General features: G+C 50.3%; 1 protein-coding gene across 4 annotated transcripts in view; it reads left to right on the top strand.

Annotated features, from left to right (window-relative positions):
• Nucleotides 1-24,265, top strand: part of CMTM4 (CKLF like MARVEL transmembrane domain containing 4) — a 73,674-nt gene extending 49,409 nt beyond the window's left edge. The window contains exons 2-5 of one of the 4 annotated variants that reach the window (XR_009400922.1): nucleotides 7,649-7,825; nucleotides 14,987-15,085; nucleotides 16,697-17,689; nucleotides 20,010-24,265. Coding sequence is in view for 1 of the 4 variants with exons in the window: in XM_059383352.1 (XP_059239335.1) it covers nucleotides 7,649-7,825; nucleotides 14,987-15,085; nucleotides 16,697-16,861 (441 nt within the window). In the remaining 3 variants the exon portion in view is untranslated. Of the gene's footprint in view, nucleotides 1-7,648; nucleotides 7,826-14,986; nucleotides 15,086-16,696 lie in introns of all 4 variants that reach the window. The other 3 variants (XR_009400920.1, XR_009400921.1, XM_059383352.1) reach the window with 3 other exon arrangements.
• Nucleotides 24,266-24,638: the final 373 nt, after the last annotated feature.

Raw genomic sequence — 24,638 nt, 5'->3', positions numbered from 1 at the left:
TCAGGGCTCAGGAGAAGGGGAGCCAGGAAAGTTGTGCCGGGAGGAGGTGGGCATCCTTGGGCGAGGTTCCGCCATTCCGGAAAGCAGAGTGGCGGAAGTCACGCCCAAGGCAGGGAGGAGGGGGCTTTTAAGGGGTCTCGGAGGAAGCTCAGGGGTCTTTTGGAAGTTTCCCTTATTTGGATATCCCGCCTGCTCATCGGGATCCCATTGGTCCACGGGAGCCCGGGGCGGGGGTCTCAGATTCCTGCTTGGGCCTTTGTTCTCCTGTCGGAGCTCAGGTCTTCTGGCGGGAACTTTCGCCATCTTTAGTAGCCCTTCCTGCCAGCCCAACATTCCGACCTTTTGCTTAATATAATGGTGTCAGGGGCGTCGACTTGGTTCTGGCTACTTCCTGCTGACAGGGGGCGTCGTCATAGGGGTAGTCAGAAGTGGGCAGGCGAGAGTAGGGCTGGAGGAGGAGTTGATTGACAGATACTCAGGCAAGTTCTTGTAGGCTTCCCTGCAAATACCGGAAAAGACAGGGAGCAACTGAGATTAGAAGGAGGATTATGCATACAGGTCCCGCCAGAGGGAGCAGCCAGGTTACCCAGTTGTAGGGGGCCTGGACAGGAGGAGGATGTGTCTCGCCACCGTGCTTGGATCCGATCCCTGAGTTCTTTGATCTTGGAAGTAACTATACCTGACTGGTTAACAAAGTAACAACATTCTTCATTTAAGAATAGGCAGGTCCCCCCTTTTTCGGCTGTCAGAAGGTCTAAGGCCCGTCGGTTCTGTAGAGCTAAGGCTGCCAGGCTGGTGACTTGCGTCTGTAGGGCTGTGAGGGAGTCAGCAACCCGTTCCGTGTCATCATTCAGGGCTTGGGAGAGTTTGTAAGAAAAGTCTATGGAGGTTCCTATCCCGCTGTTCCAGTTGCCACCCCTGTGGCTATTCCTGCCCCTGTTATGAATGGGAGGTGGGCAGCCCTTCCTCCATGGTTTTGGGGAAATAGGATGGACAGCAGCTGGGATTCAGAGTAGATGGTGGTAGAAGGAGATAGAATGAATATACAGCCCAGGGGAGTCATTAGTGGTCAGGCAGTGATAGCTTCCCTGAGGGCACAAGAGAAATATTCCCGAGGGAGGACAGTACAGGAGGGAGGAGTTAGTGATATGGCAGCTGCGGTGGTAAGGGAGGACACATTAATAATAGGTATGTTTCCCCCATGGGGCCCATATGGACCGTATTATTTGTGGCCCTGAAGTTGGGGAGTGGCCAGTCAATAGGGAGGGGTATCCCTACGGACATAAGTGAGGTAAGGTAGATAGGATAAAAGAGGCGGGGAAAGGGCCGGAGGGCTATGATTTCTAAGAAAGGGCCGGCCGTATAGTAATTCAAATGGGCTTAAGCCTGAAGACCCGCGGGGCGTAGCCAGGAGTCTTTTGAGAGCCATAGGCAGAAGTGTAGGCCAGGAAAGATGGGTTTCTAGGGTAGGTTTGGTGAGTTGGGCTTTGAGCACTGCGTTGGCCTTTTCTACCTTACCAATGACTGTGGGTGGTACGGGATGTGAAGTTTCCAGGTTATGTTGAGGCTCTCAGCTACCTGTTGGGTTACACTGGGGATGAAGGCAGGTCCGTTGTCCGACTGGAGGGTCCGGGGCAATCCGAACGTCGGGATGATGCGCTCGATGAGTATTGTAGCCACTACGTCCGCTGTTTCCCGGGCCATGAGGTATGCCTTGATCCAGCCTGTGAAATGTATTTTATGGCGAGGCATGGGAGTGAAGTCCAGTTGTCAGTCTTCCCCCGGCTGATGACCTCGGAGCTGTTGGTTAGGCCCTGGTCTGCGGGATTCCTCCTTGTGAATTCACGACGGAACAGGTTTTGCAAGCCCTGTGGACAACTTCGATTACCTTAGATAAGGAAGGATGATAGAACAATGGCTGAAGAAATTAGTGGAGAGCCTATGGGCCACTATGGAGGGATTGGTGGATGTCAGTAATCAAGGTGTGCACCAGATTGCCTGGCAGGGCAATCCTGTCCTAGATGTAGATCCACCCCTTATCTGGCAAGGGTATAGGCAGTAAAGTTGCAGGGTTTAAGCGGGGGGAGGTAGAGAGAGAGAGATGCGGGTTCTCTAGGAATAGCAGATGCAATAGCTGGAGACGAGGAGTCAGATGGGCCAGGGATCGGTGGCTAAGGTCTGTGAGTCGGCAGGAGAGTAGACCGTGATGGGCTGCCCTAAGGTCATGTTGAGGGCCTTAGAGGGGGGTACTTGATATCCCTTGGCCCCCAGAAAGTTAAGTAGGGTGGAGGTGTTGTCTTGGGAGACCGAGAGGGAGGGGCTGCAGAGGAGGAAGTCATCCACATATGTAGTAGAGTGCTGGCCTTAAGGACGCACTGCTGTTAAGTCTGTAGGCCTGGCCGACAATGTGAGGGCTGTCCCTTAACCCCTGGGGTAGAACAGTCCTAGTTAGTTGTCCAGAAGCATGCGTGTCAGGATCCTCCCAGGTGAAGGCAAAAAGAAAATAGGAATCAGGGTGCAAAGGGACGGTGAAAAAAGCGTCCTTTAGCTCCAGTACAGTAAAGTGAGAGGTGTTTGGGGGAACGCAAGACAGTAGGGTTAGGAACGACTGGGTGGAGGGGGACCACGACCTCGTTGATAAGCCTAAGGTCTTGTACCAGTCGATAAGCCCCTGAGGGCTTGCGTACTGGGAGGATGGGGTGTTATGGGGGAAATGATGGGGATCAGGAGTCCCTGACGTTAAAGCCGTTCTATGATAATTTCAGGCCGCCCCGGCGGTGGGCTAAGGAAATAGGGAACTGAGCTTGAGGGAAACTTAGAGTTATCCTTAAGCTGTACTTTAACCGGAGTAAGGTGGGAAGCGATGATGGGTTCCGAGGTGTCCCACACCTGAGGGTCTACAGTAGGTAGGTCATCTGGAGTGAGGGTTGAGGGAGTGGAGAGGTGTAGGATGAGACGGGTTGAGGTGGATAGAGGGGAGGAAGGGGAGAGGCAGATAGTTGCCCTTAGTTTCTGGAGAATGTCCCTACCCAGTAGAGGGACCAGGCAGGAAGGAATCATAGGAACGAGTGGGGGAAGGGAAACCCATCCAGGCTACAGGTAAGGGGAAGGGTCACCCTAGGATTGGAGGAGGTCCCATCGATCCCCATAACAGTAATTGGTGAGGTTCGAGTAAGTCCCGAGTAGGAAGGCAGAACAGAGTAGGTAGCCCCCGTGTCCAGCAAAAAAGAGATGGACTTACCCACTACCTGGAGCGTAACCCTGGGCTTGGCCTGGGTGAGAGGGGTGGCTGAGTCTGGGCTTCGTCAGTCGTCCTCCAATCCAAGCAGTTGAAAGGCCATACTTACTGTCTCGGGGGGCCCCCCACGTTGAGGTGCCGAAGATACCCCGAGGTTAGGGCAGTCGGATTTCCAGTGGCCCATCAAATGGCATTGAGGGCAAGGCCGAGTTGGGGGCTTTGGATTGGGGCACTGGTGAGCCCAATGTCCCTCGGCCCCGCATTTGAAACAGCCCCCCCCCGGGGGGGGGTGATTGGTTGCCCCTCTCTGCTGGCTCCCGGAGCCGGCCGGCCGCAGGGCTGCTACCAAGGCTTGGGTCTGCAACTGAACCTTTTGCTGGAATATGGCTTGTCGTTTAAGCTCAGCCACCTCCTCACGGGAATTAAAGACCTTAAATGCCATTTTCACCAAGTCAGAAATGGGGGTCTGAGGGTCCTCCTCAGCCTTCTTTAACTTTCTCTGTATATCCGGTGCTGATTGAGAGATAAAATGAGTAGCCAGTACCGTGGCCCCCGCAGGAAAGGCAGGGTCCGAGCGAGTGTACTGGGTTAAAGGTTCGGTCAACTGGTTAAGAAACATGGTGGGGTTGTCGTAGGGGCCTGGACCATCTCCCTAATCTTGTCGTAATTAACGGCCTTATTAGAGGCTGCCCTCATGCCGGCTATGAGACACTGGACCATGCGGTCGCGGCGCCAGTGGTCATCTTGGCCATCCTGATAATCCCAACCTGGTTCTACAGGTGGGACTGCCCGGGCTCCAACTGGCATGGCAGCATCAGTGAGCTGGACTTGATCCGCGTGCTCCCGGGCAGCAGCCTGGATGCGTTCCCTCTCCTCTATGGTGAGGGTGGTGGTCTGGACCACATGTAAGTCATGCCAGGTGAGGTCATAGGCTTGGGCCAGATATTGGAATTCTTTAATGTAGTTATCAGGACTGGCCGAAAAGGAGCCCAAACGTTTCTCAATTTGGGAAAGGTCCTGTAGAGAGAAGGGTGCATGAACTCAAACAACTTCCTCAGCTCCAGCAACCTCCCTTGGGGGGCAGACTAACTCGGGGGGGGGGGGGCTTTCGAGCCCTAGTGCGGCTGGAGCCACACAGACACATTCACGCAGTCAGGCACTCTTCAGATTCAAACAGATTGGACACCCTCCCCTTTGGGTATCCCTGGCTAATGGGAGATGATCAGTCTCCCCTTCCATTCTTTATGAAAGGATCTAGCTCAAACAGTAGCCCTGCGGCTGTTAAAACAGAATTCAATTAAGCACAAAAGGTGTTTACCAACAACAGATTTCAAAAGCGTAAACCTAGTTCCGGGACCAGCGCTCTGGTATTTTATCCCATTCGGTTAACGGTTACCAAAGACTGAATGCTACCTTAAGAATGACCCATTAGGGGCGCCTGGGTGGCTCAGTGGGTTAGGCCGCTGCCTTCGGCTCAGGTCATGATCTCAGGGTCCTGGGATCGAGTCCCGCATCGGGCTCTCTGCTCAGCGGGGAGCCTGCTTCCTCCTCTCTCTCTCTCTCTGCCTGCCTCTCTGCCTACTTGTGATCTCTCTCTGTCAAATAAATAAATAAAAATAAAAATCTTTAAAAAAAAAAAAAAAAAAAAAAAAAAAAAAAGAATGACCCATTAAAACTCCGAGACACACAATTAACCATCAGTTCTAGTCATCTCTTTGCTAGCAGATTTTAACAAATAACAAGAGCCTATTTGACCTTCAGTAAACTTTGATTGGAGTTTCCCGTTTACTGCGGAGTTCGAATAGGAGTGGGGAGGGAGAGAAGGAGGGGTAGACGAGAGCGCCGGTTCAGAAATCCTGAATTTAAGGGACCTTGGGGTGAAGGATCGCGGTAAGGAGGAGGAGGAGGAACCAGAGGCCCTCTTGTCAGTGGGTGGGTGAAGCTCTCCGGGGGTTCAGAGAGAGGAGAGGGGGAGGAGAGGTCTGAGTCTTTGGGAACAGTGGGTGGCAGGGTAGGGGGAGGGGAGCGGGCCAAGAGGACCTGAGAGGTGGAGCAGTGAGAGCAGAGGAAGGGGTGAGAGTGCAGAGTCCAGAAAGCTGGACATAAGGGACCTTGGCCCATCTGCCTTGGTTTCTGCTGAGGTTATTTAGGTCCATGAAAATCTGATAGTTAAATGTGCCTTCCGGAGGCCATTGGGACTGATTGTCTAATCGGTATTGTGGCCAAGCGACAGTACAGTAACGTCGTTTTCGCAGGTCCTGGTCCAGTTCCAGGGTTTTAAGATTGGCCAGCAGGCCTAAAACACCCCCGGGATGTTTTAGGGTCGAATTTGGATTGGGAGGTCCCCACGATTCGTTGCCGGGCAACCCGAGGGCTGGAGGAAGGTGTCCCCTCGTCCACCACTGGGTTGCGGAAAAACTGTGTCAACTACCATAGAGGTTAGGACGTCTCCCAGCCTCTCGGAGTCACGGAGGTCACCTGGTGACTGGCGGGGTCCACCCTGACGCGGCCGTGATTAGGGCAGGGCTTTCCGGAAGGAGGTGCGGAATCGGGGAAACTCACCACAGCTTCGGAAGTGGCGTTTGGAAAGGCAGGTCCGGTTCGGCCAGGGAAAGGAGAGAGCCTCCCCACTGTGTGGGGGCTCAATCCCCTTCCCGGGTTTCGGCACCAAATGTAAAGTTTTTTTTCCGGCGAGATAAACACAACACCAGGCAAAGTGGGTGCAAGGCAAGATTGATTAAAAACGCTCTCCAGCGAAGTTTCAGGGCTCAGGAGAAGGGGAGCCAGGAAAGTTGCGCCGGGAGGAGGTGGGCACCCTCGGGCGAGGTTCCGCCACTCTGGAAAGCAGAGTGGCGGAAGTCGCGCCCAAGGCAGGGAGGAGGGGGCTTTTAAGGGGTCTCGAGGAAGCTCAGGGGTCTTTTGGAAGTTTCCCTTATTTGGATATCCCGCCTGCTCATCGGGATCCCATTGGTCCATGGGAGCCCGGGGCGGGGGTCTCAGATTCCTGCTTGGGCCTTTGTTCTCCTGTCCGAGCTCAGGTCTTCTGGCGGGAACTTTCGCCATCTTTAGTAGCCCTTCCTGCCAGCCCAACAGACATGTGGTGGGCTGCGAGGTACTTGGTTGGAGAAGTGCTCGAGTAGAGGCCAGGAGCCCAAGATCGATCTGGTTTTTGGTGCAAGACCACCTGACCTTTCATTGCTCCCTGGGCCATCCACTGAGCCTTTGGGCCGCCTCCTTCTCCTGAAATCTTCCTTTAAAAGCTCACGTAGTGGGGCGTCTGGGTGGCTCAGTGGGTTGGGCTGCTGCCTTCGGCTTAGGTTGTGATCCTGGGGTTCTGGGATCTAGTCCCACATCGGGCTCTCTGCTTGGTAGGGAGCCTGCTTCCCCCTCCCTCTCTCTGCCTCCCTCTCTGCCTGCCAGTGCTCTCTGTCTGTCAAATAAATAAATCTTAAAAAAAAAAAAAGCTCACATGTTGATTTCCACCAATACCTGTTTGACTGTGATCTCCAAGCTCTTAGGACATATTGCTGGAATGTTACTTTGGTCCTTCAGGAAGAAATTGGTGCCATTATTGGTGGATTTTTCAACGTTTTTTTTTTTAAGATTTTATTTATTTGACAAGAGAAATAGTGAGAGAGAGAGAGAGAGAGAGAGAGAGAGACAGCACGCGCCCAAGCAGGGGGAGTGGCATGCAGGCAGGGAGAGGGAGAAGCAGGCTCCCCGCTGAGCAAGGAGCCCCATATGGGGCTCCATCCCAGGATGCTGGGATCATGACCCGAGCTGGAGGCAGCCCAACTGACTGAGCCAAACAGGCGCCCCAATTTTTTAGCATTTTTATAAGCTGTCGTTCTGACTTTGTAATGGCCAGGCCTGGTGATCGCCTTTAAAAAGCATAGCTTGTGAATGAATTAGGTGGGCCTCTCCTTTAGGCGCTTGTAATTGTTTTAAAGCCCTCCGGGGTCCGCGACCACCTGCTTGACCTCTGCCTGAACCCCCAGGGTAGCTGCAGATGGCATAAACAGACACCATTTGGACCCTGCCCTCTGGCGTCAGCATAATTGCGGTAGGGGACTCGGAATGAGAAACGTGTGTCGGCCACGACCACTTGCTGGTGGTGGAGGAAGCACTGAACACATGGCAGAGCCGTTCCTGTTTGTTCCCAGTGGCCGAGCCGCCCCCAGACAGTGGCCGGCGACCACGGCGGGGCGGAGGTGTCCACGTTAGGACTTGGTCCCTTTGCCATAAGAATTTCATCGGGTCCTGTTCCTGACAGCGATATTGCCGTCCCCTGAGGACTCCTGGCCGCATATGGCGGCGGTGGTGGGGTTTTATTTAAATGTGGCAGGCACATATGTCCACGGATGGATACTAAATATACACACGTGTGTGTGTTTCCAATTTTCTTCCTAGATCTTGGCCCTGATTGCGTTCATCTGCATAGAGACCATCATGGAGTGCTCCCCGTGTGAAGGCCTCTACTTTTTTGAGTTTGTGAGCTGTAGCGCTTTTGTGGTGACGGGAGTCTTGCTGATCCTGTTCAGTCTGAACCTCCACATGAGGATCCCCCAGATTAACTGGAACCTGACCGTGAGTATAAACCCCCACCGCCCTCTGACCCTGAAAGGACCGGGTGCTGTCCAGCATCAAGGGCGGCCCAGAGTCTCTCCGCCATCTTGTTGGGCGCCTGTTTATTTGATGCTGGGTTTACTGCAGTGCAGCCGTGAGAGTTTAACTTTCTTCACTGGGTTGAGTAAACCTGTGAAGTAAGTTGAATCTTCACTAACGGTAGAGCCGTCGTATAGCAATTATTTTGCCCCACTTGAAAGATGTCATTTCAGTTTTATGCTCCTCTGAGCAGATTGGTAATGTTGATATTTGCAGAACCTGGAAAGAAAAAAATGGAATTAATACGTTTGCATATTTTTCCCACTGGACCCAAAAGCTGTTTACAAAAGCATTGATTTGGGAAGAATTGAAAATACGAATGAATATGCCAGTGACTTGCCAAGCCTAGGATTAGCATTAAATTCAAAGGCAACTGGGAGAACATGGAGGGTTCTGTGCTTTGGTCAGAGGTGTTTTTTTTTTTTTTTAAGATTTTTATTTATTTGACAGACAGAGATCGCAAGTAGGCAGAGAGGCAGGCAGAGAGAGAGGAGGAAGCAGGCTCCCCGCCGAACAGAGAGCCCAATGGGGGGCTCAATCCCAGGACCCTGGGATCATGACCTGAGCTGAAGGCAGAGGCTTAACCCACTGAGCCACCGAGGTGCCCTTTATAGGGTTGTTTTAAGAATGAAACGAGACCGTGCATATAAGGGACCTCAAGCCTGTGTACGCAGCTGCCATTCTGAGAGAGATTAATATGACCGCAGGCATATTGGTCTCCTACCAACCACGTTTCCCCTACAGACTTCTGCCAGGTTTGGCTTTACTCCCTCATTAAGTCTTATCTACTGATTTGACAGCTATAAATCTGTTAAAAGATTTCATACTGCAGCTTAATAACTAATTCATACTGGCCATTATCCCCAGAAATACCTCTTTAGTGAGCTTGCTAGAATTCTGATTTTTCTGTTTTAAACATGAAGGGCCTTTTCCCCTTGGTGGCTACCACATGTTGGGTCATACTGACCTGCATCCTTTTCACTGGGAAGTTCATATACATTCTCTTTCCTGGACAGCATTGGGTAGGGCACACGCCTACGTGTGATACGGTCACTTGAGAACACTTCCAGCCCTCTGGGATCCTTTCCAGAATTTCCACCCTTTTGGAGCAGATGAAGATGTATGCATGCTTATTCAACAGAAGAGTGCATGAGTACATGAACTTGAGGAAGTGTACTTACTGAGGGGAGCTCAGGTCATCTGTTCTCCGGGAGGGGAGAGAAAAGTGAGTTCTTCGGGGCTGGACACAGCTCACTGAGTCGCTACAGAGGGTTGGCCTTGACCATGTGTTTTCTCTAACAAGGGGGTGGGAATATTTTGTCCTCATTAGAGCCCGTTATGGCTAATGAGTGAAACAGGGTGTGATTGGTATAGAGTTAGAAAAATGGTGATTTCAGGAGCCTTTGTTGACACAAAAATATTCACGGAGAAGGATAAATAAGGAGGGCGCTGCAAAGTATGTGTTTTATACAAGCATCATTTGATGCGAGCAGAAAGATTCTCTTAGCTCTGGACTTGCTTGATTTTGATGAGTCTGTGGGACTTACCTGGTGATCCTTGTTTTTCTCTGTATATTCGGGGCCCATACACCGTTGTGTCCCACTCATGTTTACCTTAATGAGTGCCCAGGCCTCCTCCCTCAGGCCACCCCTCTCTGCCATCCCCGCCTGTTACTGAAAGCCGGCTGCGAGGGGCTCCTACTCTCCTTAGCCAGCTCGCCGAGTCCCGTCATGGACTGCTTCTCCAAACTTCTGACAAGGAGGGAAGGTCTGTGCTCTATTCCCTCCTCCCCATCACTGTTTTCTCACCTCTCACTGTCAAATATAGCTCACTCAGAAAACGTGCTAAAATGTACCGTTGAATGAAGACTGATAAAGGCTGTGGAGTATCCACCTGGGTCAAGAGAGAAACCTGACATCCTTGAAAGTCCTCTGGTCAGGATCACTGGGGCCTCCATGGTCCTGGATCCCTTGGCTGTTCCTCTGTCTCCGTATCCCCCCACCACCGCCGCCTCCACTGAACAGTGCGAGCAGAACTGCCCTGGAATGTTCTGTCCCTCCTGCTGCACTCTCTGCTCTTGCCTGCCGTGACACCAGACTGTCCTGGCTCTTCTTCCTCAGTGCCTCGGTGGCCCCTGCTCACCCCACAGACCTTGCACAATCAAGAACCCAGGTTGGTTGTTGAGTGGGGACAGTCTGATCACCCAGAGGGGCCACCTGCAGAGCCCCAAGGCCTTGGCCATGACTCATGGTATAATGTTTCCTGACACCCCTTTTCACACCAAATATAGGTCTTTTTTTTTTTCTTGACAACTAAATCTGTGTAGTATTTCCACACCAAGCAGATCTCTAATTCTCTTGACACTAACAAGGTGTCTGAAAATTCAGCTCTGTTCCGACGCTGACTTCTGCAGTTGGCACAGACCCCCGGGAGAAGGGCCCAGTTGGAGACTGCCCCCTGCTGCAGACACCTGCCACAAACGGGGCTCCTGGGGGACCTGCACCAAGTGCAGATTTGCCTCCTGGGGTTTGTAATTCTGTAGAACAATTTACAGAGCTTGGGAGGAGTGCTGTACTTAGGCTCACTGGTTTGCCAAAAAGGGTACAACTCAGGAGCAGGCAGACGGAAGGGATGCGTATGCATAGGGCAGGGTCCAGAAGAGTCTCAGCGTTCTGGAGCTTCTGTCCTTATGGGGTGGGGGTGCAGCACCAGCTCAGAAGCTCCCTGCACACCGTGGTTTGGGGCTTTTCGTGGAGATCTCATTACACAGGCATGATTGAATTAAAGTCATTGACCATTTGCATCCATGTGTAGAGATGACACCAGAGCCAGCCACAGATCCTCGTGGTTTGGGGGCAGCTACAGTGAGAACCTGGGGCCTGAGCCTGTTTTCAGCTGTCTCACCTGTGGCCTGTCCAGCAGACATCTGTTGGACACCTGCTTTGTGCTGGGATTTGGGAACCAAAAGCATGGGGTGGGTCGATGCAAGCTGCTTGCCCCTTGGTAAGCGTGCTTCGTGAGATCCAGTTTTGTGGAAGTCCTGGTGGAACATAGGCAAAGAGGTAGTACATGCCTTGGGGCAGAAGCCTGGAGTGGATGTCAGCAGGGGAATGTTCAGAGAAGAAGCCAGATGTCGGCTGGGCCTTGAAAGCTGTGTGGGTACCCACTGGGCCCAGAGTGTGGACGGATAGGGAGGGCACGTTGCTGGATGGCCCATTCTCTGGAATGGAGATGGTGTTGGAGATGGTGGGCCTGCCTGGGCTGGGCGCCTGAGCAGATAGGCCAGAGATGGGGTGACAGGGCAGGTGGCTCTCCTTCCCAGTCCCTGCTATGTCGTTGCTTCCGGGCATTTCTAGAACAGCTTTTCAAGAACAGCTAGAAGCTTCTTTTTTTTCTTTTTCTTTAAGAGGTTAGTTTTTAATGTGCGGTCTTCCGGTGTTTAGATGATGGCGTGTTCAAATTTGTTTGGAATGCTGTGCACGTCAGACCGGTCTGTGGGCCAGATATGGCCAGTAGGCCTTGGGTTCACACCCTCTAGGCCACATCCTGTTGACCTGTTAGTGGAGTTAGAGAGGCTCACCCCTGTATCTACCAGTGTGTCAGCAAAGGAGACACCCGGAAGCCTGTGTTTGGGAGGGTGGATTTCCTCTTCATCTCCTAGCACAAGGATGGTCTGCACCCTTGGGTGTTCTAGAGGCCAGACCGGAAGCATAAAGTAGTGGGGGGTATGAGATGATAGGGAGTGGGGATGGCTGGGGCAAACTGGAAAGCATGTGGCTGAGAGAGTACACGTCCCAGTAAGAGCATTTAAAAAAAGGGTCAGCTCATTGGTCAAGTTTCTGAACTCCTGAAAGACTCAGCCCATTCCCGTAAAATGGGAATATCCACTGCATAGGCTTGATGTGAGAATTAAATGAAAGCATGTATTGAGGAGTACATTAAAATGGAACTGGTGAAGGTAGATATCAAGAATTACTTTTGGGGGCACCCAGCTAGCTCAGTAGGTGGACTGCATTGACTCTTAATCTCAAGGCTGTGAGTTCAAGCTCCATGTTGAGTGTGGAGCCTACCTAAACAATTATTAAATAAAATGTTACTTCTATATTTTAAAAAAATGGATCACCATCGTTGACTAACCCCCCCCCCGCCCCGGCCAAAGCCCATCAGAGGGCATGTCTGTGTGTTCCCCCTAATGTGAAGGATGAACCTGCAAGGCTTGATTTTTGTTTCCCGGACAAGGAACTCCCGTAGTTGATGCTGACCCACACCCGCGGTATTCCCCCTTTTAAGTCTTTAAGCTGTGCTGAGCAGTGTCTGTTACAGAAAAGCTGGAAGATGCAGGTAATAAAAAAAATAAAATCATGTGATGATCCAAGACCAGTGAAAACATACATCTCCTCAAAACCTTTACGTTCACACGAGGGTCATTCAAAATAACCGGAAAGTAGAAATAACTCATGTGTCCAAAGACGGACGAGAAGGTAGATAAAAACATGGTGTATGCGTACGACTGAATATGGCCTAGTCATGGAAGGGAGAGAAGTGATCCAGCAGGAGTGATCCCTAGAACCGTGCTCCTGAGTAGAAGAAGCCAGTCACAAAAGACCACATAATACATAATTATACTTATATGAAGTGTCCAGAACAGGAAGACACAGAGACAGAAAGCAGGTGAGTAGTGGTTGCCTAGGATTAGGGGAGGGAATGGAAAACTGCCTGCTGATGAGTATCTTGGAGTGCTGACAGTGTTCTAAAATGCGATCGTGGTGACTGAATTGTGTGTTTTAATTGGGCATAGTATGTGGTATATGAGTTACGTCTCAGTAAAGCTGTCGAAAAGTCCTACAGGATAGAACCCATCGGGATAACCACTTGTATTACTTGGTGTGACAACCTTCCAGACCAGGTAGCCTAGCTTTCCCATTGGCATTACGTGGTGATGTGTGAAGCGGGGAGAATGCAGCCATCAGAATCACGCTTTTTCACTTAAACTATCTTAGGTATATCCCATGGTAAACGTACAACTGCATCATTATTTTTATTTTATTTTATTTTTTTTAAAGATTTTATTTATTTATTTGACAGAGCGAGATCACAGTAGACAGAGAGGCAGGCAGAGAGAGAGGGAGGGAAGCAGGCTCCCTGCTGAGCAGAGAGCCTGATGCGGGACTCGATCCCAGGATCTTGAGATCATGACCTGAGCCGAAGGCAGCGGCTTAACCCACTGAGCCACCCAGGCGCCCGCATCATTATTTTTAATGACCACATCGTGTTCCATTGTTCTGATACCATTTTATTTTATTTTTAAACTTTTTCTTTTTTATTTTATTTATTTGACAGAGAGAAATCCAAGTAGGCAGAGAGGCAGGCAGAGAGAGAGAGGAGGAAGCAGGCTCCCTGCGGAGCAGAGAGCCCAACGTGAGGCTCGATCCCAGGACCCTGGGATCATGACCTGAGCCGAAGGCAGAGGTCCTAACCCACTGAGCCACCCAGGTGCCTCTCTGATACCATTTTATTTCACAAATCCCCAGTTCATGAGCATTTTCTTTGCTTCCAATTTTTTTGTTTTTGTGCTATTTTAAGCTCTACCACGAACGTCCTTATACTTGGACCTTTCTGCACTAGCATGATACTTAAAATGAATTTCCAAATGTGGAAATCACATGGACAAACACCATGAGCCAGCAAGGGCATGTAGGCCCTTGACCACACGTGTATGTTTCTGTTGTTGTCCCTGATGTACATATAATGTTGTTTGATGTCTGACCTCAGCATCGTATCGTAAAGCATGCCCCCCACTTCTGAATAGTCTTTGGTTCAGAAAGAACATTTTGTAGTCTTCGTTACCCCTACAGCACCTTACGCAGAACGGAGCATTCTAACTAAACACTTCCTGGTTGGAATTTGTGAAAAATCTGCCCTTGCTGAACACTGGCCACAGCTAAAAGTGGCCCCGCTGGCTGACATTTCTGGATAGTTCTGTAGTTGTGGGTACTCGCAGCCCGCCGTGAGCCCCCGCAGAAGCCCACGCCAGGAGGGAGCCAGGGCTTCCTGCCGCGCATCTTCAGTACCTTCATGATGAGCACGTTGTTCTTCGTGCATCTTTAGAAAGAGGAGATGGCCCTTGAGGGCCGCCACCCCGGGCACTTAAACAGTCTAACATGTTTTCCGTGTTCTCTGGGTTCTTTCTCTGTGGAGATGATAGAGGGGCTCTGGCATGGCCCAGGCTGTTGGGGGCCCGCTGTCACACTGCAGTAACAGAAGCAGCACTAAAGTCAGGGAACCATAACTGTGAGCCAGGTGCAGGGCTCGGCGCTTCTTGTGCGTGGCTCCCCCGGGGCCCTAGGAGAACTCGGTGAGGCGTGGGTGCTATTCTCATATGAGACACAAGAAATGAAGTGGCTTATCCTACGTCGTGCCTGGTTAGGTCCCAGTCGGGTTGTGACACTTAATCGCTGTGCTCCGTTCCTCTCAACAACTAAGAGTTCAATCTTGGAAGCATTGGATGTGTAACCTCCTTTGCTTTTCAGAGAGCTTAGGAGAAAATCCTCTGGGTTTTAGCCACACAGAGCCTTGAAAGACTGTGTAAGCAAGAGCATGAGGTCCGGCTGCGTGTGTTGTCTAGGTTGGAAAACAGTATGCTCGGAATGTCACACACAAACGAGGGCACGTTGGAGGGGATATCGCCAGTTTTGGTATATTCTGGACTCCCGGGGAGTGTTGTCCATGCCAAGGTGTTTTGAACGTATATTTTTAAAAAGGTGACAATAGAATTCTAAACGGTAATGAGGGTGCGTGTCCTTGATGGGTTAGCCATTGGGTTTCTAGACAAATTCACTAAGAAATGACTGTGTGGTTGGTTAAAACATTAATTTTGCCATGGTGACCTATCAGGTGATGTACATCGTACACCGGTCCCATCTCTGCCTCCCTCCATGGGCCCAGCACCCCTGGGCCTTCAGGACTAAACTGCGGAACCATCAGAGAGGCTGGATGTTGTGCTTCTTATTTTGAAAATCTTTGCATTGCTTTCAGGGAAAAGCATGAAAAAATTCTTTTCAAGTGACTTTATTTTTTCTTTAGGATTTGGTCAACACTGGACTCAGCACTTTCTTTTTCTTTATCGCTTCGACCGTACTGGCTGCTTTAAATCACCAAACCGGGGCAGAAATTGCTGCTGTGGTAAGTGCACTCGGCTGGTAAAAACACAGGCCGATTCGTACATGCTATGACTGGCTCTCCTCTGTCCCCTAGGATGTGTCCTGCTTGTTCTTCTTGGGCTTTTTCTTTGCTAATGATGATGTTACTGGGACAATGGAGGTCCTAGTTCCTTTAGTGCTGTGGTTCTCAAAGTATGGTTCCCAGAACAGCAGCCTCTGCATCACCAAGGAACTTTTTAGAAAGGCCATTCCTGGGGCACCTGGGTGGCTCAGTGGGTTAAAGCCTCTGCTTTTGGCTCAGGTCATGATCCCAGGGTCCTAGGATCGAGCCCTGCATCAGGCTCTCTGCTTGGTGGGGAGCCTGCTTCTCTTCCTCTTTCTCTGCCTGCCTCTCTGCCTACTTGTGATCTCTCTGTGTCAAATAAATAAATAAGATCTTTAAAAAAAAAAAGAAGAAGAAGAAGAAGAAGAAAAGAAGAAGGCTCCCCCAGAGCTACTGAATCAGAAATGTACCCCCCAACTTTAAAGATTTATTTATCTCTTTGAGAGAGAGAGTATGGTGGGAAGGGGCAGAGGGAGAGGGAGCAAGAGTCCCAAGCAGACTCTTCACTGAACACAGATGGAGCCTGACGCGGGGCTCGATCTCACGACCCTGAGATCATGGCCTGAGCTAAGAACTGAGAATCATACCTTCAGCTGACTGTGCTATCCTGGAGCCCTTGAACCAGAAATACATTTTAACAAGCCTTCCAGGTGCTTCAGGTACACACTCAAGTTTGAGAATCACTCATTTCGTCTGTTTGCAACAGAGCCCTGGATGTCTTGTTAGTGTTGTTGCTTTTAAGAGCCTGATCTGTCAGTGTGGGGCTCTTAATGAAGGAGAGGGCAGTCCTGATGTCATTTAGCAGCCAGATGACATTTTTTTTTTTTTTCTCTTCAAGGTAGAATGCCTTTGCAGGCAGGGTAGGAAGCAGATCATGTTAAGACTTTGATTCTCTGTGCTTTGCATTTCTGTGTTGTTCTGTATTTATAATGAGCAGGCAGCACTTTTGTGATGTGAAGGGGAGTTTAAAAGGTTTGTAAAAAAACACGGAACAAGCTGTTCACCTAGGTGTCACTCGATAGGTTGACCCGTCATTAGCAAATCATTAAAATTCTGCTGCTGCTCACCTAGGAGCTGCCCACCTGGGGCTGTCCAGGGGAAGGCATCTGGGCAGCAGGCAGAGGCTTGGGGGCCACAGTTTGGGACGTCAGGCGTTGTGGCTTGACACTCATTTTCTCTCTATTTGGTATTTTGGCTACATTGTATTTTCTTACCCAAGACCAGTGGCCACGAAAAAGAGGCACTTCTGTGAAGTGTGTGTGTGTGTTTGTGTGTGTGTGTGTGTGTGTGTGTTTCGTAGATCCAAAATACTTCAAGAGAAAACCTCAGGCTGTCTGTCTTCTGGTCAGGCAGGACTTTCTGGGCATCATGATTAACTACACTCTTGGCCGTAGTCTGACAGCCAGATAACAGTGGGTCTGGGCATTGTGGGGACGGCTCAGGTCAACAAGAGCTGCTCGGGGCCGGTCCTGCCCAGACACCCCGTCAACGGCTAATGGTCCGAGGACTAACCGTGCCTGTGTTTTGTAGATATTTGGCTTCTTGGCAACTGCCGTGTATGCAGTGAACACGTTCCTGGCGGTGCAGAAATGGAGAGTCAGTGTCCACCAGCAGAGCGCCAGTGACTACATCCGGGCCCGCACGGAGTCCAGAGACGTGGACGGTCGCCCTGAGATTCAGCGCCTGGATACATGAGCCCCAGGGGCCCTCCTCCCTCTCATCCTCATGCCCACCCTTCCAACCAAGTTTTCTTTTCCTCGTCGTGTCAGATTTTCCTGTGATTAAGCTGAATTTTGTCCTCTTGGTAAAAAGTTCATTACGGGAAAGGGTTTTCGGAGAGTGGCCCTGTTGGCGGGTCTGTGAGGCGGGACCCCAGCCGCAGCTGCTGAGACGGGGGCAGGGGCGGCTTCTCCAGCATTCAGTAGCTGTCGGAGCCGCCAGCCTCACTGGCTGCTGTGTCTCCTCTAGGTCCTCACTGTCCCCGAGTACAGGCTTCACATCTGACGCTGAGCCACCCTGTCTTAGGTTTTTGTGACAAGTCAAGACTTTGGATTAATGGGAGCTGCTAAGAGGGGTAAAAAAGAATCAAGGACTGAAGGTGCAGGGTTGAAGAGCCAGCAGTAGTTGCTGGCCAGGCGCCCCGCGGGCCCCCGGGCAGCGTGTAGTCCTCCCCCCGGACCCCTCCCCTGCTCCTCGTCTTCCGTCCCTGGGCCGTGGAGACACCAAGGGTTTGGCCCCGCGTGTGCTGCTGGAGCTGTTTGCAGGGTCTGGACTCTATGGGGATGGGAAGAGCTGCTGTCCTCCTGGCACAGCCCGGCAGGCCTGCTGCCATGCGGGAAGGTCGCCCTTCAGAAAACTTTCCCTGCCCTGCAGAGAACTCACTCCGCTGCTCCTCCCATGCGTCACCTCCCCGAATCCCACGATCTCCTCCAGGCATATGGGACCATCCTGTTTTCCAGTTTCCTATCCACCCTTGTTACTTGGAGGCCGAATTGCAGACTTCCTGCCGTTTGACCTTCTCAGGTAAAAGTCACACAAAAAAGTACAGTCCATTCCACCAGCCAGAATGCTTGCCCATTAGCTGGCTTCATGGACCACGGGTGGGGACACATCTCTGTTTTAGGGACGTGTGCTAATTTTTGAATGCCTGAGGACAGTTGGAAAGTGATTCTGAGTAGGTTTGTCTAGGATTTGAAAATACTTGAATTTCCACCACGACACATGGTTTCACTGATGTTTCGGGAGGCACAGGTTGTCGCTCTCGTGCCTCAGGGTCCTAACTATGAACACTGATCTGGGAAGTTGTTGGGAAGAATTGTGGTGACGTCAGATTTTGAACGGATTCTTGAGAAAGTGAAGGTTATGCAGTGAGTGTGTTCACTGAGCCCCTCTGATGCTGTAGTGTCGTGTCTTCTGTCCTTCGTATTCTTCCTGTTGGAGACTAACTATTGTTCACGGAAAAATTGTTTGACCTTGTTGGTTTCCCCTCTCTGAACTGTTAATGTTTACAGACCTTCTTCTCACTCTACTTATTCTGCGTTCGGCCATCCCCGGAGAGGAGACCTGTCCCGCTGTGGGGACAAGTGTGCAGCCCCGGGAGAGCCCCTGGGCCGACCTCGCGGAGTGGTGGACGATGGCAGTGGTGGCCGGGCACCGTGTAAGGGGGGAGCGGACGTGAGTGTGTCGGGCGGTGGGGGGGACACAGCGTAGGTGAGAAAGCGTCCAGCACTACCCATGCCTCTGATTTCCCAGTGCTGGTCCCACTGCTCAGCCTGCAGTTCTTGAAGGGTGGGGGCAAGGGGTTAGCCCCGTGGACAGGCCATCCAGTACGATTGGAATTCTGCTGTGTTTCCTTTCTGGGGCAGTGGCCTGGGTCACATGTGTAAGCTCCTTGTCTGTGTCCTATGCAGACCCCTGCTTCCACGCAGGTGGGATGGAGCCCCCAGCCCCTGTGTGTGTTGTGAGGCAGCACCAGTCAGGAGTCGTAGACCTTGAACTTAGTAGATGTAGTGACTTTGGAGGAGATTAGGACATCTGGATTTTATCTGCTCCTTTTGTGTATTTATTCTGCATTTGTTGAGTGTGTCTGCGTTGTCAGAAATGGGCTTATCTCCCTCTGAGAGTTCCAGTTAGACACAGGCTGGCAACGACTCAGCCCTGCATTCAGCGGGGCCCACTTGGAAAGACCACCCTGAGCTTTATCAGCAATCTGCTGGGAATCATGTTACTTGGCCTCACTAAAAAGCCGCCTTTGAAGTGAGATGGGGGGTGGAAAGAATACCACTCAGGCAGGTTTGCTGCCCAAGTTTTCCCAAGTCACTACAATAAAACCGGTTTATCGTCTGGTGAAAAAGGGCCTGTTGATCTCCTGAGGATGTGTTGAAAGCTGCAAGAAATGGTTCTGAAGTCCATCAAAACTGTAAAGGCTTACAGGTGATAACAAGTGATGGCATCTTGTGCCACAGAGGGGCTTAGAGTCAGTTTGCATCGTAGTGTTAGAATCTTCAGAATTATTTATGTCCCTATAACTATTTAATATCTTTTGTGCCATGAGGTCCCCCCATACTTTTTGTAAATACATTGCTTTATATTTAATTAGCTCCCAGCAAACCCAGCAGCGGCCAGGCCCACTCTCTAGCTCACAAACCTGGGTGACGTGGTGACACAGATGGTCGCGCCGGGCAGTGAGCACTGGTGGAGGGAATTCGGCTGTCTAGGGCAGGTGTGACGCTGCCTGCATTTTCCTTGTGCTGCCTCTGTGTACAAACAAGATAGTCAAGATGTAGGGGGGCTTAACAGGCCCTTTTTTTTTTCCCCCCTTTCCTCCAAATTGAAGGAAGCCTATTTGTGCATTTAATAGTTCCAATATGGACCACATTGATTTGGTTTGGGGGATTTTAAGGCTAAGGCAATCTTCATGTTTCTCAGCTTTCTGGTAGGATGATGCTGGCTTTCAGAGTGGGAGCCAGACTTGATGGGAACTGCAGTTGCTGTATAAGTTGGAATTTGTTCCTGGAGACTGTGTGATTGAAACCCACAAGCATCTCGGGGAACTTCTGGGGGTTTTGGAAGGACGCAGACACTGACGTCTTCAGGGAAGGTTGGTCTTGGCACTGATTCAGTTGATGTGGTATTTTTTTCCTCCGCTTCTCCTGTGTCTTTTTTCAGTGCTGAAGATATGGAGAGAGAGGTCTTTCCCTTACAAACAGAAGGATTACAGTCATGGAGGCTTAAAGACCCTCATTGGCCTCATAGAAAGCCAGGAAAGGACAAAGGCCTACGGATTACACTCTCACAGAAGTTTGATACAAAGTATTTTATTTTCGATTTTTACTTTGTGCAGCAACACTTGTCCAAGAGGGATGACCTTTGCCTACCAAAAGGCAGGGATGGCATAGCCTGTCCAGCCCCAACACCTTGCTCTCTCGGCAAGCAGAGCTGAAGTGCCCTTATGGGCAGAGTCTGGCCCAGCCACACGGAAGCCAGTGGGGACCCAGTATGGCTCTGAGGGTTCAGCTCCTGGAGGCAGAGCCCATCCCCAGCCCTCGGGGCACTGCGACAGTCCCCTGGCAAGGATGCTCTTGCCTGTGGGTAGAGGTGGTAAGTCTGATGTGTTGGATGCTTCTGGTGAGAGCTTTTGACTCCACTGAAAACATGTCTACTCTTTTAAAATTTGCAGTTTCATCAGTCTTTCTTTGATGCTTTCTTAGTGATTTGGTCTTCAGTTAAGCCATAGGCAGTCTCCTGGGGAGAGGAAGCACCAACTCCTTTGTGCACATATGTGAATTCTCGCTTGCAGCCAGTAAGCCTGAAATAATGCCTCCGTGTGTCGTATCCTGTGTGTGGTCCTTCTCCTGTAGACACTCGTGTGTTCTTTGGGAAGAAATTCCTCACCCCTGCATGTGTTTAAGAGGTGGAGCGGGTTCTAATCTCTGGCTATGCAAGATCTTCCCTAAAGATGAATAGCGTGTGGAGGCAGTGTGTGGCCAGTTCAGTGATTCTGGGAGTCAGTGATGGTTTAAGTGGTCCCCATCGTGCCTCCGTGTTCAAAACCAAGCAACCATGAAGTCATTTGCTGCCACCTGATGTTTTTTCCCTATCTTGTTTATAGGAAAATAATGACATTAAACAGGTAGCAAAAAGCAAAACAAAACAAAACAAAAAACACTTTCTAGACTTAAGGCTTTTGCCGCTTGATTCTCTCCAGCAAAATAAAAAGTTGCTTCTTGCCCCAGGGATTGCCATGAGCTTGTGAGGTCCCAGACGCTTTTTTAGTTCCTAGTGAACTTTACAGAACCCAGGAGTTCTGTCTTTGAGTGTTTCTTACCTTATCAGCAAGCACCCACTCTGAGGACCAGCTAGGCAAAGGCCTGGAGAGGTGGGAGCAGGGGGCGGGGCCAGTTCGGGCAGTGGGAGGGAGGGAGGGGCTCAGCACATGCCGCTGTGTACTGGGGATCCTTCCTCACACCACATGTGGTGACTGACCTGGGCCATTTGGAAAAAATGTACTTGGCGACCTACCTTCCTATCCTCTTGCTTTGGAAAAAATGAGGTCTTGTGTTTGGAATCCGCCTGAGAGGGAGAGCTGGATGTGGGGACCGGCCTGCCTTGGCACTCTACATGGGCTCTGGGCGTCTCTTGAGTCTGGACGGGGTGCCTCAGATTTCGGTGTGCGGGCCTAGAGGGAACGCAGCGCTGACGCTGCCCGCCTTGAGCTTTGGAAATCTTCCTGGCTCTTCATAAAATCTTGTGTTTCCTCTCTCCTCAGCAGGTATTACTGAGATCTTAAGAACTGTCTGGTTGAGAAGGTAGTTTGAAATATTTGACCCTGTCCCTTGCTTTTCTTTAGAAACCATCTCTGACAGAAAACACCCTCAATACCTGTTCGATCGGGAATTTCCTTCTGAAAATGAATGTTCCGGTTGACTTTTCCTTACACCTGTAAGTGGCATTTATACACTCCTGGGCGTGAAACAGAGCAATGGGTCCTGATGTATTTTCCCTTCTTTGGTCTAGATTACATTTTTATTCCACTTGGATGTCATTTCCCAACCTTGGGGATTCCCCCCCCTTCCAGTTTTTCTTATCAATCAACAGTACAGAAAGAAGTTACCTATAAGCCCACTGGGCTTGAATCAGTGGCAACTTGCCTAAAGTAAAACTTAGATTATGGATCCTTTAATAGTGCATCATTTTTATAGGGTTAGTTTTTTTGTCTACATTTTTATGCCAGGACATTAATTTGGTGACTTGCTTATTAGACTCCTGGGAGTGGCCTGTTTTCTTTGGGATGCATTGTACACAAAGGCCAGAGAGCAGAGAGCCTTCATTAAGGGGTTAAAAGCCCGGCTGGTAGGGAGCTCTCAGAACTTTTCTGTTTCTAATGAACTTGTCTCAGAGGACCTGAGCGAGCTCTGTTGATGGGATTAGGGCTCGGCCCAAAGTTTCTTTACTGAATTGTGCCTCTGAGGAGTGAGTGGAGGTGTGACAGGTAGATTCAGGGGCTGGTTTGTATGGGACTTGGTAATAGTCTGAACGGGTCAAATCTGAGTCGTCTCTGGAGGAGGATGCCAAACACTGGTGGGAAGCATCTTGTTTAACCAGGAAGTGAGGACATGGTGGGGCGGGGGGGGGCGGGTACCCAGGCCAGGCAGGGCCAGGTCTAACGGATGGTTGTCCTCCTCTGTGGGCCATTTTGCTTTCCTGCCTTTCCAGAATAGGTTTGCAAGTTTTGAAACTCTGTTCCATTCTCTAGAGAATGGAGGAAGGCAGATCATCAGGGCTTGGAGAACTGGCTGACTCAAAGCTGGGGGAGGGCCGGCTCCCAGGGAGAGGACGAGGGCAGGAGGCCTGCCTGGACCCCCAGGCCGGTCCAGACCCACATGGGGGCTGCCTACTTCCAGCGCTTCCACTCTGTAACCCAAAATGAGTTTTCCATCCCTGCTTCCTGATGAAACTGACATATGTGGATAAAACCAGTGCTTTTAATAACTTGATTTTGATGTTCCCTCGAAGCGAATGTAGGGATCGAAACTATTTGTATATGTTGAAGTTTGTAGGGGTTCAGGAACCCGTGGCAGAAACACTTAACTATTTATTACAGGTATGACTGTATGTGTTTCCCCCCTCCCCACAACGTAGGTAATTCTGTCTTTGTATATTTTAAGACAAATAATAATCTCTTCACCTTCGGTGCCTTCCGTGTGTCAGTCACATAAACACTTGTCAATCATGGAATTGAAAAAAAAGATGTACATTTAGTTAAACCAGATGACACTATTTTTGTAGCATGATTTTAGATTGTGTCCTTTTAATATTGCTTTTAGCAATGATGGTTTTGAGGTTTGGCCATTATCCCTTTAAACTTCGTTACGTATTTTAAAAAAGAAAAAAAACAATAACAACCCACCTTGGCTATTCCTGTCTCCTCTCTGCTGCTTTCTCTCCCCAGCAACTTGTTTCTGCTTATTTCAACAGTCTGAGAGTAAGAGTATATTTCTGTGAAATGATTATTAATCAGTATAACTGCATCTGGCATTTTTAAACCACTTGGTCAGTTAGAGAGCCACTGCTCACCTCAAGCAGAAAGGAGAAAGTGGTTTCATAAAAAAGGATAGACACACGTGGTGCTGACTCCCCCTTCTTTGGGTCCAAAACAGCGAAGAGCCCCATTGTTGGGGGCTGGTGAGGCTGAGGGCCTTCTCCGGCCTGATGTCTTCCAGGACCGGCTCGGGCCAGTGCTCCTGCCAGGCTGCTGGCTTCCCTCTGCCCGCGCGGCCTCCACTGGCTGGCCTTCTCGGACCTCACCTTGGTTTACGGATGTGCGGGGTGGGCTCCGTGGCCCTTTCTGATTTTCTGCCTGGACAAAATAGATGTCCTGCTGCGAGGAGCTTCATGAAATCGAGACTTGCTACACTCTACCTGCTCCTTTGGCTTTCCCACCCCAGTAGGATGTGGGTTCTGTCTGGTCAAGAAAATTCTTGAGTAAACTAGCTGAGCCGCTGCAACATGAAGGAGTGGATTTATGGAAACGTAAGATTATAGCTTCTCTTTTGTCCCTTTGAAGGGTCAGAATATGCAATTATTTTAACAAAGGACGTCAAGTCAGATGGCTAATAACTCTGATTATTCATTGGTACTTGGCCCAGTGGCACTTTGGGGGGCAATGTTAATTTAACATTTTACATTTTGCTTCTTAAAAAAGACTATTTCCTTTGCTAGTTGGACACAGCTGTGGGCATTCTGAGGTGATGCCCATGTGGCACAGGATGGTTTATGCTGTTGGTGGGTCTCCTGGCTTCTCAGACTCTAGCTTGTGGGTTTGACACTATCCATTTGGAGTGGTTTTGGCGCCCCAAAGCCTTTGCTCCTGGCGGTTTGTCCCTGACAGACAGAGCCTCACATTGCCCTCAATTTTGCCCCTTTATTTCTTTTGAAGGACCTATTTTTCATGGTACTTGTCCTGATTGTTTTCATAGTGTTCAAATCTGTATTTTTGTATGTAGAGGAAAATAATTTTCTCAACACTAATCGCTAATAAATATTGTATTAAATTGTCATGAAGGAGTACTTGTTTAATAAATGGACACATAAAAGTGGCATTGTCTCTGTCCTTGCTCTCACTTCCCCTCTGTACCTTCCAAGGCTGTGGACCCAGTTTCTGAAACAGGCCTCGGAGGTGGAGGCAGAACACAGTCCGCATCCACGAGAGGGGCCATGGTGTGGGTGTCGACAGGCAGCAAGGCTGGCTTACCTGCACAGGCACGGTGGGGCAGAAATTCCCACCATACGCTCCTCTCAGCATCTGCACGCCAGCTCTCAGACAGGGTTTTGAACGTGTGCGAAAGCTGGAGCAGAAGGCCTAGGCCAGATGCTGACCCAGCGTCCTCCCAGGCTCCAACTCTGAGGTCCCTTGTGCAACCAGATTCCAAACCACGAGAGCCCCAGGTTGTGGCTGCCTCAGAGGCACGGT

This window comes from Mustela nigripes, chromosome 17 (genome assembly GCF_022355385.1).
Source record: "Mustela nigripes isolate SB6536 chromosome 17, MUSNIG.SB6536, whole genome shotgun sequence".
NCBI classification, from domain to species: Eukaryota; Metazoa; Chordata; class Mammalia; order Carnivora; family Mustelidae; genus Mustela; species Mustela nigripes.
The sequence above is the reverse complement of the archived record's forward strand: the minus strand, read 5'-3'. Positions and strand labels throughout refer to the sequence as shown.